Source organism: Limanda limanda, chromosome 22, assembly GCF_963576545.1.
Source record: "Limanda limanda chromosome 22, fLimLim1.1, whole genome shotgun sequence".
In the NCBI taxonomy this organism is placed as follows: domain Eukaryota; kingdom Metazoa; phylum Chordata; class Actinopteri; order Pleuronectiformes; family Pleuronectidae; genus Limanda; species Limanda limanda.
The window spans coordinates 7451791-7467822 of NC_083657.1; the positions used below are offsets into that span (position 1 = coordinate 7451791).

The window sequence follows — 16032 nt, forward strand, 5'->3', positions numbered from 1 at the left end:
GTCCAGTAGTCCTCACAAGGTCAGTGTTGTAAACTGGAAGAAAGCTTCCACAGACATACAAACACAAACACAAACACACACACACGCATGAAGAAACCTCCAGAGCCAGATTCTTAAGAAGCAACAGACGTAATTTTATGAACATGGATACTTGTCATTACAAAGACGTTGTGACATGAATCTCCTTTTCTTTTCTTTCTTGGCAAAATGAGGGAAATAAACTTCCATGTCAACCGAAGAAAAACAATTAAAAAACCCAAAACAGCAAACTGAACATTTTGGTCCGGTCAATGAAGCGATGACGTTAACGTGCACATTAATGTAGGTTATTCTGAAATTGCTTTTACATTCAGTAGCATCTCCTTGTTAGCCCTCGAAGCGCATGCAGCCTGAGAGTGGAAAACACAAATTCTCCTTCGATGGACCAAAGAAAATAAGTAAAAAGATCGGTGGCCTATGCAGACGTGATCCACGCATCCTTCCACGGAGAAAGGCTCGTGGACGCTAGCTCACATGCATCAGGAGGCTGTTAAGGCTGTTAGGACCATCTGGAGAGGACTCGTGATGCAGGGTCCCATTCTCAACTTGCTTTTCCTTTCGGAGAACTCGGAGATTCCTCAAAGCAGAAGTTCACCGGTCCGGGCTGGAGGAGTTCTTTTTGCACTTTTTTTTTAGCAGGAGATGAAAGCAAAGTAGCAGCAGCAGCAATATGTGTATAATATATATACTGTATATGTATGCATGTGTGTGTTTTTTTCTGCAAAAATCATAGAGGCGTGGTTTCCCCGTGACTCCCACAGAGCCCTGAGGTGGCGTCTACACTGGCACACACACAAACACCTTCGGACACTTGTCTTGTACAAACACAGCAAGCCAACACTTTCGTACACACACACACAAGGATTTCTTAATTACATTCACACATTGTTTTTGTTTTTTTTTGTCCTCTACAAACACGTAAACACAGACGGAGAGAGAGGGCGGCGAGGAGGAATCCTCCCCGAGGATCAAAATACTCCAGAGGCTTTGAAATGGCAGCGACTCCTCAAGTTCACTTCTCCCTCGGCTCCCGGAGGTGGGATGGGTGGGGCGGGGGTGAGGTAAGAGGAGGCAGTGGGGGGGTGCTGGTGGGGGGGATCAGATGAAAGGGTTCCGCGACGTCCCTCGACTTGGATAAACGTTCCCCTGGAAGGCAAGAGAGGCAGGGTGAGAACGAGGCCTTTACTACGCCCCCTGGTGGTTTGTAGAAGGAGAGAACTTCACCCTCCACTCCTATGCACTTGCCGTCCAGGCGGGGGGGGGGCGATACTCACAGTAAACGGGTTCACCGACATCGGCCGGGCGACTTTGGGCTGAGAGTCGGACGCAGGGAAGGAGGCAAAACCTGAAACGTCAAAAGTCAAACAACCGGTCAGAATTTGAGGAGATTCCCTAAAAATAAATCAGACTTGAGATATGCATCATGTTCCAGGAGCAGGAGACTAAACACATGTTTAGTGAGGTCACGGTGACCTTGACCACTCAAATAGAATCCATCCATCTGAAAAAATGAGTCCAAGTGAACATTTGTGCCAAATTGGAGAGGATTTATCTAAGGATTCTCTCCCTACTCTTTCTACAAAATGCCAGAAAAAAAAATTTTATGAGGGAAACCTTGACCTTTGACCTCCAATATCTGCAACTGAACGTTTGTAACATTATTTCACTCTAGGCGTTCTTGAGATTGAACAAAACTATGTAGTGTTTGTGCCAGATGTAATGAGATTCCCCGTGGGTGCTTCTCATACATCACACTCACAGGATAACAAGTTCAGAGTGACCTTCCCGCCATCAAATTCTCATCAGTTCATCTTCGAGTTCAAATTAACATTTAAACCAACGAACCTACAGCCTATCGTCGGCGTGGACACATGAAAAAGTTCAGCCCTGACACCAGGAACTGACAATAACAGCAGCAGCAGCTCCTGACTGTCTGTGTGAATCTGTATTCCTGCCCAGTCGCTGTTGAAATAATGAAACATTTGCGATGTGTCTGTTTCTCGCAGCCTCTCAGTATTTGATCGACAGCGTGAGCACACAGAGTGGACGTCCCACAGGCGGCAGGTTTTCTGGGACGCAGGTTTTTCACTGTTTCCTCAGGTGTTAGTACTGAATGTGTGGATGAGAGGGAGGAGGGCTGTCGTTTACCAGAACACACTGTCGTCTTTCAGTTTTCAGAGAAGGAAACACTGTGACAGTCGCTGTGGCTCTGAACCAGCTGTTCCTTTAGTACTGTACAAGGAAAGTGGGTTTACTGATATATGGTACAAACCTAAACCTTAATATCAATATCAAAATAATTACAGATTGGGACCTGATGTGTTTCTGAAGCTGCTTTCAGACCTGCACTGAAGTCAGGTGCTTCAGATGTTTCTCAGAACTTTTCCTGTCATCTCTCCAGTAAAATATCACAGTGAGCTCATGTGAGAATACAGCAGGAAAACGTCTACGTGTACAAATATCTGAGGAGGAAAAACAAGGCAGACACGAAGACGACGAGCTTCGGGAGCTTTTGGCGTTTATGGCAATGTGCTGTTAATGAAACCGTTTGATTTACGCCACCCTGCCTCCTCTACCCAGGCGCCAACCCCCACGTGAATGTTCTGAAAGTGTGAAAGTCAAACTCTGGAAAATGTGCGGACCCACTTTTCTACATTTTCCAGAGTTCATATCTAAAAACTGCTTATTCTCAGGTCCACCATTACCCTCAGCTAGAGTCAGATTTATTTTAACAGTCTCCTTGAAGATTAATTTAGTCTTCTTGTTATGTGATAAAAGTGTATTTCAGATGATGTGTTGATTTGTAGGCTGTATTTTAGAAAAACACAATCTCTGGTGCCTCCTTGTGGTCGGATGATTACAGTTGTGTTCTAAAAGCTTGGACTTTATTTGCGGCAGAGTTTAGAAAAGACGACAAAGTTCTTAGTTCCATTTAAGAAGTGTTCTGCACCGCAACAATATTCCTTTAGAGTCTTATTAAGTCCGTGTGGGCCGAGGGAGCTGTATGTGCAGGACACAATTAACTTCTGCTCTATTCGTCTCTGCTACACCTTACGTTACAGGAGAGATTTGTTACAAAGAAAGAACTTTTACAACAATGCATGTGCTCCTTAATTATAAAAAATGACCTCATGACTTCAAACAAAAGCTGCACAACCCCATAAATCTCCCATAAAACATGAGATTAGGACAGAAGAAATAATAATAAACGTTACCGTTGGCTTCCTGGCTGCTGGGTGCCTCGTGAGGAAATGCATTCTGGGTGGTGGGCGTTGGGAAGGAGGCGGACGGAGGGAACACGTTGGTGGGCGAGGTGACAAACGGGCTGGAGTCACCTGGAGAGAAGAACACGTCGGACACAGAGTCATGAATATTAATACGAATTAATTTAAAATAACACGACTGTCACAGACATCGTTTAATTCTATTCTCATTTTTTAGAGTTTAAATGTCAAATTTTTCTTTAGCGCTTTTATTTTGAAAAATAATTGTGTATTGGCTTACATGGTTTGATTTTTTAAACCAAATTACCGTAAATGCTATCAACACATGTTTCTGTGCAAAATATGGAATATAACTATTTATACTATGGTTGTTTATATAACTATAAACCGTAATAGTGTTGACTTAAAGAAATGTCTTTTCTTTTGTTATTCAAGTGTACGAAAGAGTTATTTGTTAAACTGTCCATTGAGGGACAAATTGTTTTGCAAATAAACTGTAAACTAAATCTGTGAGAAAGGACTTTCTTCTATATACAGAAACTGGATTATGTCCATTTGGCAAATCAATCCCAGAAACTCAAAACAATCCGACAGGGAAAGTTTTGATTATCAAGTTAACATATTCGTCATCATTTAAATATATGAAACAAGCATTTAAAAAAATCTATGTTTTAATAGTCTAAAACATGTGCACTGATGTTTTGGTATCCCGACCGGCCTCAGCAGCAGGAGGCAGCAGAGTGAATCGCTGTGTGAACTCGGGTCCTCACCTCCTGAGGCGTTGCTGAAGGGGTTACTGGGGGAGAGGGCAACAGGCTGCTGGGAGGAAGAGCCGGAGCCGGAGCTGAATGGGTTAGGGAAATCTGAGACACACACACACACACACAGACACACACACACAGGGGGACAAACAGGGATGAGAGACAGTGTGTGGGGTTAAGTGTGAACATTCCTGCCTATTCAAACCAACACTGCCTTGAGTCACACAGATGAATCCCAATCAGGACTCAAACACTGAGGATCTGATTGTAAATCCAGTTCAGAGCCACGTGCTCGGTACCTACTTGCAAAGGTCTGGGAGCCGGACACTGCATCGACACCGGGGGAACTGGGTGGGGGGGGAGCAGAGAAACAGAGGATCAATCAGAGTGTGACCTTTGATGGCTCAGCACTCAGGAGCTTTAACCACCTGTCACTTCACGTCATCACAAACACGAGCGGATTTGACAAGATTAGGGATCTTTCTCTCTCCTCCTACCTGGCAGGAGTGGAGCTGGACGAGAGCCTGCTCCCGAAGATGGCGTTGTACTGCGGAGGGCCAGCAGGCGGCGCTGCAAACAAGCATTTCACACAAGACTTCAGTGCAAACCTCAGGGCTCAAACGGAGCATTCATTTAAGAAATCAAGTGCTACTGTTATCTCCAATGGCGAGCGGACATGTCACGATGAGTTCAGACACTCGATGTTAAGCGTGTAAATCATCTGAGAACAAACGAGTATAACAAACAGCCGGAATAAAAACACGCTCGCCATGTTAAGCTTGATATGAATCAAAAGGGAGCTGGAGCAGAAAATCAATAACCTGCTTTCCTGTGCCAGACAGGGGTGTGGGGGGGGGGGAAACAACAAAGCCTCTTGTAGGACATTCTCAGGACTTCACACGTGATGAATCCCATGAATATTGGTTATCAGAACTCAGGTGGCAAAAGCTTTTACTCAAGTACAGATACTTGTGATAAAAAAATGACTGAAGTAAAAGTATAAATACTGGTTGAACCTCTTCACTCAAGCAAAAGTCTAAAAGTGGAATGTCCTCAAAGTATAAAAGTCAAAACTGTGAAGGTAATTTCTACCGGCCGTGTCTGTGCATGTCACATTAATAAAGACTAATAAACTTAAACAACTTATACTTCAAATAAAAACCAAACATATATACAAACTACTGTGGTTATTTAAACTTAAACCACTCCATTGTTTTTAATATGTCCTTGCAAAACTTTAAAAAAACAGATAACTCCCTTGAAATGTATTAAAAGGAAAGTAAGAAGCCTGTTTTGAAAACGTAAGAAGAAGAAAGTGCAGATATTTGTGTTAAAATCTAAATTGACAATATCTGTGGCACTTCTGCAAATTTGTTATGAGACAAAATCAGATAAAAAAATAAAAAATAAATAAACGAGGAGCCATGAATGAGAGTGTGCATGTTGTGTGGAGCAGACTTCAGCCGCGGCATTTGGAGTAAGGACGTTATGCAACCGGGCTGAGCCGTCCGGGACAATCTATATCACACGCCCACTCAAACTCCCCCTCTGCCTCTGTGTCTATCTATAACAAGCGGTGGAAGAAGTGCTCGGGTCATTTAGTTTTTATAAAAATAGCAATACAACAATACAAAATACTACGCTACTATAAGAACAGTCACAACTCGACTAACTGGAAGTAAAAGCAGCTGCAGAAAAATGGCCTTTGGAACTGATCAATAGTATTTAATGCCTCATGGATTTGTTAATTCTGATCAATACGTGCATGTGTAGCAATTTTCTGTTGCAACTGGTTGCGTTGCGGGAAAGGTTTGAACACTTTTGGTGGTTCAGTCAAGAGGTAGATTCGTCTATAGTGATGGGGAGGTGATTAACGGGGCAGAAACATTTAATTTATATTAACATTTTTGTCATTTCTATTTAAGTTGATCGTGAAATCCTGGATAATTTATTTAAAGATGTTAAATATGTTAAATATCAGAAACATGCAAGGCATCAAAAACAACCCTTACCCTAACCCAACAGTAGAGTTCAATAATAAAGTGGATTAAAATGGAAATACTTGAATAAATACTGCTTACTGGGACCTCAGTACTTAATTTTATTCCCTTTAATTTTGGAATGACATCAAAATCTACTTAAATCTTAAAATCCTCAATCTTCTGAAGTCCAAGTGCAAAGAACAGAAACTGAGTAAATGTAGTTTCCGTCATTTACAAAATGTTTTCCTTCTTAACGTCAGAAACTTCAGGTACAAATCCAAACTTTTTCCCACCTGTGGTCGGGAGTGGGTCGGCGAAGACGATGTCTAGCTGGGACACGGCAGCGTACCGGTCCTGGCCGGAGCGGCCGACCGGTGGAGTCGTCTGGCTGCCACCGGGTGGATGCTGCTGGGGTTGGGAGAGCGACTGGGGCAGACCCTGTGGCTGAGCGTGACTCAGACCCCCGAAGTCCACGCTGAGGGACTTGGGGAAGACCCTGAACGGCCCCGTGGCGCCCGAGGCCGAGACCGTGCGACCTGAGGGAGAGAAACACAGAGTCAGTGACAATCAGGTGGAGGCAGAGAGGATCTGCTGATGCATTCAAGAGCAACACACAATGTGTCGCTTATAGACCTTACAAGTCGTAATTTTATTATGTATTTAATTGTTTATAAATTAACTGAATTCAAACTGCATTTCTATTGAAACCAAGCAAACAAGCAAATACAAAATGATATAGTAAACTTATATTGTTATTCCTTTTTAGATAAACATAAGCTCCTAATTTCTTCTGTTTTGAAAGAGTTGAGAAAACGATCTCAGCTGAAGTTCATGTGATATGACAGAAAGCTCCGGAACAGATACTAAATGGTCGTGGAGGAGAGAATAATTCTTCAGCTGCTGTTTTCAGTCATTTCACATGATCATCACCAGGAGATCTCCTCTGGGAACAAGAGGTGATCTAATTTACACAGCAATTAGTATTCTTATCTGCTCAGGAAGATCATGGAAGATGGTCAAAAGCCCAGAATAGAAACTTAATGGCCACGACAAACCGTTTTTTTTCAGCTGTTTTGTCCAAGATTGAAAATTAATTTTGAGCCTCACAAGGACAAAATAAATCTCCCTCCAACGTCCACTTAGTAACTATTGAAAATCACATGGTCTTTTCTTTTAGTAACATTTAAATCTAAATTGGAACTAGGGAAACCTCAAATGCTGAGGAAGTTCATTACTGTACTTCCACTTCAATGTAAATAAAGTTTTTTTTTAAAGATACAAACAAATAAGGAATAATATTTAAGAAATTAAATTGTTTTAATCAAGCCAAGTCCAGAACGACTCATGAATATAATATAAACATAAAACATTTGCAATATAAAGCACTTCATTTCATGCTACGTTAACATGTTCATGCTACGAGACCAGTGTTGCCAGACGTACAATAATTAGCGTATTTGTACCATAATTAAGCCCAAGCAGGAAACAAGCAGCTTTCTGGGTATTCTTAAAAAAACACCCAAAGAAATACAATTGTTGGACGGTAACAAAAGCAGGAAATCACAGTAACCATGGTTCCAGCTAGCAAGCCCTCATCAAGCATTAGCCACAAAGCATGCCAGTGCAGTGTTTGCATTTGGTTGTATAAGCACAGCTTGTTTTCCTCTGTCGGGACACAGACCAGACTTGAGCTGACACAGATTACCTGTAGATATAAAGCATGCTGCATGTTTGTGGAATGCGATCACACGTATTCAGGAGAGATTACAGATACCGACGATCCGTACAGGAAGAAACCTGAACTTCCTACCCTTCTTGTTTGTGACATTGTTAATGTATGTTGCAGGATTACAGCTGCGCCCTACATAGTTCCCGAGTGCCTCAACGCCAACATGGGGAGATATATCAGCATGGAGGGGGAAGGCCGCAGCAGCAGCAGCAGCAGCTACGGCCTAAAAATAGCGTTACTTTAAACTTGTTCTTCTTCCTCTGAGGGGACAGTGTGTGTGTGAGTCTCCTTGACCCTCTCAGCCTTCAGATCTGGGCTTGGAAGAGGGCAAAGCTGACCGATGAAGACAAATATCAAATATCAAATACAGAGTTCAGCGTCTTCTCGAAAACTGCTTTAAAATAAGACGTTTACAGACAAGATCTATGGGAAATGTCCGAATAATAGGGGCTGAATATTTCGTTTGATTGAGATTGTTCGGACATGACGTATGAATTCCACTATTCCACAGATATAGCAGGTGTTTCCTTACAGCAGCTTTTGTCTCTTATCACCAGAACCTCGTGTTTGACACCTCTACGTGTCCGACACCTCTTTTTCAATCGGAGATACGTGTATTATTTTCGTCATGTGTTATAAACGTCATCGAAAACATATCCTTAGTAAAACAACTCAGCGCCAGCCCGGCTCGCACATCGGCCATGTATTATGAATGATGCAGCAATGAAAAAAGCTTATTGATCGCAGCCATTCAGCAAACACACGCAAATGCATCGGCTGGAGCCGGGTGTCTTACCTAAAGTGAAGTGGTTTTTGAAAGAGCTACTGGCTACGAGGAGAGGAAGGAGAGAAAGAGAGAGGGTTAAACGGAGGGAGGAGAGGAGAGAATAAAAGAGGAGTAAGTGTCACTGGTGTCATGTTGACAAAACTGTTGTTCCTGCTCGTGGACGCCTCGGCAATCTGTTGAATGCGATGGTTGCTTTTTGAACCCGATATGATGGAAAAACATAATCAAGATGCAGCCGAAGTGCTTCTCCCTCTATGATCTTCCAAAAGTGACACGTTGAGCCGACATCCGTGAGAGCACAGCCTCATCGGTGAGAATCAGTGAAGATATTCTGCTGCACGACACACTGACACTGTCCACTGCTACATGTTCATGTTCCCGCTACAGGCTCATCGCACAGAATAGAGAGGGACATAGAGTCGTAGTCTCACCTTCAATACGCAACACAAACAGTAGATAAACAGTTCAGGCCTTTTCTAAAAGGAGAAGGCTGAAGTCATTTGTACTTTTGTGACAATCTCTAATCGTAATGAATCAAAACATATAAATGGAGTTTATTTGATAAATTCTTTCTTTTCTGTATAACGTTACATTTGTTTTTTTTCTGTTTTTCTTTTTTCTGTTGTTACCTTGTGTTTTTGTTTTTTGTTTTTTTTTCCAGAAGTTATATTGCCCAACCCATGTCTGTCTGGACACATTGGTGTTGATTGTTGTACTCATGTTTCCCTCCTGTCTCTGTAATGTCCATTCAACATTGCACTTATATATATTGAAAATCCTTCAATAAACAGATTTTGATTTGAAAACACATAAATGGAACTGAAGGTGAAAATCATCTGGCTCCTAGTTTTTAGTAAATATTAAGTAAGTATTGTCACACAGTCGTAAGTTATTTTTAAGTTATTTGATTTTCAACACATTGGATTCTAATCTGAGGCTGCAGCCTATTTTATATTTTGTGTATATTCTAAAATACTCACGACATAATATTCACTGATTCTGTGAGGAAGCATTAAAGTGTACGTGATCCAAGAATTTCTCAATATGGGTTATTTGGAAGCATTTTTCAAAGTAAGAGTTATTTTGAAAATATACACCAAATATTTTACAAGTAATTTAGTATAAACACCAATATACACCATAAATATTTTATATTTGGTGTATATACTAAATTACTCACAGCATAATATCAATTGATTTGTGAGGAAGCGTGAAGGGGTAAATGTGATCCAAGAATTTCTCAATACGGGTTATTTGGAAGCATTTTTCAAAATAAGACTCTTCCGGTTAGATCGAGATTAGGAAAGGAAACAAGGCGTCTAGTGGGGGACACACCTGATGGTCGTGGGAGGGCGGGGAAGGAGGGGGCGTGTCCCTGAGCCCCCAGCGCCGAGGACAGGGAGCCCGGCCGCTGCCTCTCGATCCCACACAGGGTGGGGTCTGAATCAGAGAGAAGAGGAAACAAATGGTGAAGGTATCGATCAGATTAAGTTCAAATCTCTCCATCCCTCCTGTAAAGGTCAACCCCCCCGACCTTTCAGAGTGGGGTCTCTGAAGCTCTGGGAGCGCGAGGGCCGAGCGGTGAACACGTCCATCCGCATGTCGGCGGGGGAGATGGCGGGCACTCGATCCCACGGCGGCAGCTGGGCCTGGGACTGGATGGAACGAGGGATGAGGAGGAGGAGGAGGGAAGGGAAGGAGAAGAGAGGAGAGAGGAGCAGATGGGAGGCAGGAAGAGAGAAAGACAAAGGAGGAAGACGTGAGTCTCTTTCATGCGTTCTCAATAATTCATGAGCAGCAGCTTTGATGTGGAGGATACCTGGGCGCTCGCCGCGTCCCCCCCCCCCATCCGTCTCTGTCTCGGAAACCGACTCAGGTCATCTCTTCACCTCCTCTCCTCCCTCGTGGTTCTTTGAACTACTTGCCACTTCCTCATTTCACCCACTTTCACTCCTTTAACTTTATCTCCGTCACTCCCTCCATCCATGCCATGCACAGTTAGAACACGTGTAAGCCTCTTACCAGGGGCCGAGCCGACCTGGCGTTGGGGGGCAGGTTGTGAGCGGGTGCCTGGCTCGCTAGGGGACCGTGGGGGGGCGGCATGGCCTGGACCCCTGGGCTCCACGGACCCTCTACGTCCCTCCGGTTCTTACTCTTGGAAAAATGCCTGCGAATAATGGGAGCATGAAGTGAGTCTGTGTGACTAAGCAGCCTCTGGAAAAAGAAAAAAAAGCAACACAATCAACGCTTTATTCATCAAACATCTCGACTAAGGATATTTCTACGGCTTGAAGCTTAACGCAAAACTATTTTTTTTCAACCACGCACAGAAAGCAGCTATTATCCCTGAGCTACTGTTCCTTGAGTCGGAGCCTCATTTTCAGTTGTTGTTGGTCCCAAAATTAGGGATTTTGCTTTTATACATTTTCATGTCGCCGTCCAGCTTCATGTACTGAGTGTAGATCCTGTTAGATTATCTGAATTGATAGAACATTTGCCTTTTTTCTTCATTTTAACTTTAGAAAACTGAACATTTCTTACTTTCGGAGGCAGTTGTGACACTTTTACTCATAGATTTATATATAAAGACTAGATGTCTCGTTCGACGGAGCCGGACGTCACCACATGGCGGCCATCTTGCCAGAGGTTGCTCTCTCACCCATAACATTTCAACCGATTTTGAAACGGTCTGGATCGTTATAAACATCAGAGATGTAGTTATGACACTGCATAAATTATTAAATGTTTTAGAAAATAACATAATTATTCATAAGTATGCAGTGTCATATCTACATCTCTGACGTTTATAACAAATCAGACTGTGTCAAAATCGGTTGAAAATTGAGCAAGTTATGGTTATTTACCAACACAATGTTATGGTTACGAGACATCTAGTCTTTATATGTATATCTATGCTTTTCCTCACCAAACGATGAATCTGGAAAATAATCAGCATTTTTTTCAATATTTTAACAACAACAATTAGCAATGGGACTAATCCTCACCATTTCTTCTTCTCATATTTGTCCTGCAGGAACTCTTTAAACTTCTGAGAGTCCTTCATGTCGGAGCAGCTGTCCGTCTTTGGGTCAAACACACACAGCCAGGTCCTCCTCCCGATCTGAGCACACACACAAACACACACACACACACAGACACACACATTTGAAAGGAGAAGTGAGAAATCATGCGGCTCACTGAAAGTCACACAGCATCAGAAAGGGGAGGGGGGGGTCTGTGTCTAATTGCTGGAGCATGAAATCAAACAACAATCGCTTCTTTTGTTGGGCGTTTAGTCGCGTCCAGTCGCTCGCAACAAACACACACACAGGCTTGTTTTTATCACTGATTCATCTCCAGCACTAGAGTCAGAGTGCTGCAGATATTACAGCCTGTGAATCATGACGGGCTCCAATCGCTCCTCAGAGGAGGAAGAGCTGGACAACACACTCTGCCTCCACCCTCCATTACACTTGACCCACACACTCACACTAACACACACACACACACTCACACATCCTGGGCTACAGCGAGCTGATAAAAATGGACAGCACTCATCTTGAAAACGCTCCAACACTTCATGAGTGTGATGTAAGCTCCGGACGCGTGGAGTGGGAGCTGTCTGGTGCATAGTTTGTACAAAACAGGAAGTTTAATTTGTATATTTTATAATCACGTTTACGTCGTCAAAAAGACATTAATATCTCTATATTTGCTTATTATAAACGCGACACGTGGTCACATGACGGATCGAGGTGGTTGTCTGGCTAGTTGTCACAGATTGGTTGTCATAGCAACGCAAGCAGGGGCTCAACCGATGCTGGATTATTGAGCCTGATGTTGACATTTTAAGAATCTGATAGCGATTTATCGGAAACATCTGCCAGAGAGCAGACGCAAGTATTTGTATCATAACTGTTGTTGTTTTTAACAGATATAATGAGAAATATTAATTGACCAACCAAACGGGATATTTTTGGGAGTTTTAAACTATTATGTGATAGAAAAAAACACAATTCTTTGCAATTTTCTTACATTTGACCGTAGGATCACTCTAGAAAATAATAAGCTGATTAAATGTTTCACGAAAACTAACCCTTAGTTGTTATTTATATAAACTTACAAACAATTTTGGTGAATAAACCTTAAATTACATTTTCGCTTGAGATCTTTGGCCATAAAATGAACTGAGTGAGATATTTCTCTATGAAGCGGTGGCCTGGTTTAAAAACAGTTTGGGAACCTCTGTCTTCCCGACATAGAAACACACTCACTCACACACACACACACACACACACACATAAACACGCACACTCACACACACACACAAACACTCACACACACACAAGGACACAGAAAGGAGCCCGATGTTGACATTTTAAGAATCTGATAGCGATTTATCGGATACAACTGCCGGAGAGCGGACGCAAATATTTGTATAATTACTGTTGTAATTTTTTTACAGTTAAAATGACAAATATTAATTGACCAACCAAAGTGGATATTTGGTTGGTCTGGAGTCTTAAACAATTATGTGATAGAAAAAAAACACTATTCTTTGCAATTTTCTTACATTTGACCGAAGGATCAATCGAGAAAATAATAAGCTGATTAAATGTTTTACGAAAAGTATCCCTAAGTTGTTATTTATATAAGCATACAAAGGTTTTTAGTGAATAACACTTAAATTAAATTTTCACTAGAGATCTTTGGCCATAAAATGGAGTGAGATATTTCTCTATGAAGCGGTGGCCTGGTTTAAAAACAGTTTGGGAACCTCTGTCTTCCCGACATAGAAACACACTCACACACACTCACACACACACACGGACACATACACACACACACACTCACACACACAAGGACACAGAAAGGAAATAGATCGTGGTTTGGGTGGGACAAACAGAGCTGGTCCCTTTTGTTTCTTGGCACCGTGCGAACCCGGCAGCAGCATTCTTCCCAAAAACAGCTCGCCCACACAGACTGGTTGAACTGGTCCCTACGACGTTTCATGTTCCACATCCCAAGTTTCAAAAAGCTGAAACACAAAACTTATGCTCCCCAGTTTGCCTTCGTGACCTTGGACGACCTCACAAAGTTGGAAACAACACGAGAAAGTTCACCTGAAGGATGTCGCTCACTCACCTCGTTGCCATGGTTTTGCAGGAATTCCACTTCCTGTTGGGAGAAGGTCGTCATGGAGATGGACTTGACTCTGTGGGGAGGGTTGAGGCCTCTCCTGGGACACAGAGGAGAGATGGAGAGGGGGATTTAGAGTCACATGATTCAATCGTAACAGAGGAAGAGGAGGAGGAGGAGGTGGAGGAGGTGGAGGAGAAGGAGGTGATTCCTGGTCTCTGAGAGGAGACGTGAGGACAGAGTAGGTGGAACTGTTTGACAGGTGACAGGTGAAGAAGGTGCCACTCTCACACACACACACACACCCTGCAATCATCACAACCTCAGTGTGTGTGCGTCTGTGCATCTGTGTGTGTTTTACATGCTGTGGGGGGGAAACAAAGTGGGACACTGCTGTTCGGTGTGCAGGATTGCGCAATATTAACATCTTCCTGATGAGGAGTAGACTGTAGGCTGAATATGCACACACACACACACTCACTCGTGTGCACGCCCACACTGGAGAGGAGCCTAGAGAGAGAGAGAGAGGGAGAGAGAGGGAGAAAGAGAGAGAGAGGGAGAGAGAAAGAGAGAGAGAAAGAGAAAGAGAGAGAGAAAGAGGGGGAGAGAGAGGTAGTGTCAAACCTGCACCATGACGAAATGAATGAGCAAGTAGCTGACAGAGAGAGAGAGAGAGGGAGAGAGGGAGAGAGAGAGAGAGAGAGAGAGAGAGAGAGAGAGAGAGAGAGAGAGACTGCGTAAATGACACATCCTCCGCACCAGCACTCCCCCCTGTTTACGCAAAAAAAAAAAAAAAAAAAAAAAAGGGCGCAGATGAGGTGCTAGGTTAGAAACCAGTCCCCGTTAGAAACCAGTGCGTGTGCACGATGGGACCACCACAGACCCCCGGAGGAGGGTGTGGGGGGGGGATCTCTCTCTACTCACAGCATTCCGGAGCATGTCGTGCACACGAAGCTTCCCACCGTGATGTCGGTGTACGTCACCCCGGGCTGCAGGCACTCGAAGCAGTGCTTGTTCACTCCGGACTGGGCCAGCTCCCGGACCTTGCGGGCGCAGATCTCCTGGTTGTCCCGGTGCTTTCGGTTCGACATGGTGCCTGGATCCGCTCTCCGGTGCCTGGTGGGCGGACACGGGCTCGGTGCACACGCCGCTGTCCTCCTCCTCCTCCTCCTCCGCCGCCTCCTCCTCCTTCTCCGTGCACCTCACGGCCGCATTATGGAAGCGCTGCTCCTGCGGCTGAGGAGGCGTCAAGAGGCACGCAGGCACGCAGGCACCGGCCGGAAGTGGCCTCTTCAGAGTAAACGCGAGTAACAGGTGGAGGGGTACGGTGGCCGAGAGAGCTCACTCACAGCTGCAGCTTGAGAAAAACACATGGAAAGGGAAGAAAATTAAGGAAAACAACTTCATCAGCATGAGCTGCAAAGAGTCACAACACATGTAAATACAGAAATATGCTAGAAAGAAAGAAAGAAAGAAAGAAAGAAAGAAAGAAAGAAAGAAAGAAAGAAAGAAAGAAAGAAAGAAAGAAAGAAAGAAAGAAAGAAAGAAAGAAAGAAAGAAAAGGCATCTGGAGTTTGTGGAAAATGCTGTTAAAAATGAATCTTACTATCTAACCATTTGATAGATCTAACAAGGTTATTCTAAAAATTAGGAAAACAACTTCATCACATGAGCTGCAAAGAGTCACAACACATGCAAATACAGAAACATGCTAGAAAGAAAGAAAGAAAGAAAGAAAGAAAGAAAGAAAGAAAGAAAGAAAGAAAGAAAGAAAGAAAGAAAGAAAGAAAGAAAGAAAGAAAGAAAGAAAGAAAAGGCATCTGGAGTTTGTGGAAAATGCTGTTAAAAATGAATCTTACTATCTAACCATTTGATAGATCTAACAAGGTTACACATCAATGGCACTTTTTTCCCTTTGCATTTATGACATTTTATGTATTTTACTTAATTTTTGCTATATATTTATCTTTTTATTTTATTTTTATGTTTTCATTTTATTATTATCCGGCGTGTATGTGTGTATCTGTGTGTGTGAGTACATGGGTATGCTTATGTTTGTATACGGTAATTACTTTATTTATGTGCTGTTGAATGATGATAATTGTTGTCCTTCAAATCCCAATAAAAATTTGATCACAAAAAAAACATGCTAGAAAGAAAGAAAGATAGAAAGAAAGAAAGAAAGAAAGAAAGAAAGAAAGAAAGAAAGAAAGAAAGAAAGAAAGAAAGAAAGAAAGAAAGAAAGAAAAGGCATCTGGAGTTTGTGGGAAATGCTGTTAAAAATGAATCTTACTATCTAACCATTTGATAGATCTAACAAGGTTAAACTTCAATGGCACTTTTTCCCTTTTGCATTTATGACATTTTATGT

General features: G+C 42.8%; 1 protein-coding gene across 2 annotated transcripts in view; it reads right to left on the minus strand.

The window, feature by feature from the left end:
- Window positions 1-110: 110 nt before the first annotated feature.
- agfg2 (ArfGAP with FG repeats 2) overlaps window positions 111-16032 on the minus strand; it is an 18570-nt gene continuing 2648 nt past the window's right edge. Inside the window, exons 2-15 of one of the 2 annotated variants that reach the window (XM_061095652.1) lie at window positions 14586-15018; window positions 13668-13761; window positions 11528-11643; window positions 10545-10689; window positions 10057-10177; window positions 9858-9962; window positions 8532-8564; window positions 6300-6542; window positions 4522-4594; window positions 4328-4371; window positions 4034-4126; window positions 3255-3374; window positions 1314-1384; window positions 111-1185 (exon numbers count right to left, since the gene is read on the minus strand). In XM_061095652.1, coding sequence (XP_060951635.1) covers window positions 1138-1185; window positions 1314-1384; window positions 3255-3374; window positions 4034-4126; window positions 4328-4371; window positions 4522-4594; window positions 6300-6542; window positions 8532-8564; window positions 9858-9962; window positions 10057-10177; window positions 10545-10689; window positions 11528-11643; window positions 13668-13761; window positions 14586-14752 — 1473 coding nt within the window. In that variant the 5' untranslated portion in view covers window positions 14753-15018 and the 3' untranslated portion in view covers window positions 111-1137. The remainder of the gene's footprint in view (window positions 1186-1313; window positions 1385-3254; window positions 3375-4033; window positions 4127-4327; window positions 4372-4521; window positions 4595-6299; window positions 6543-8531; window positions 8565-9857; window positions 9963-10056; window positions 10178-10544; window positions 10690-11527; window positions 11644-13667; window positions 13762-14585; window positions 15019-16032) is intronic. The other variant, XM_061095653.1, reaches the window with a different exon arrangement.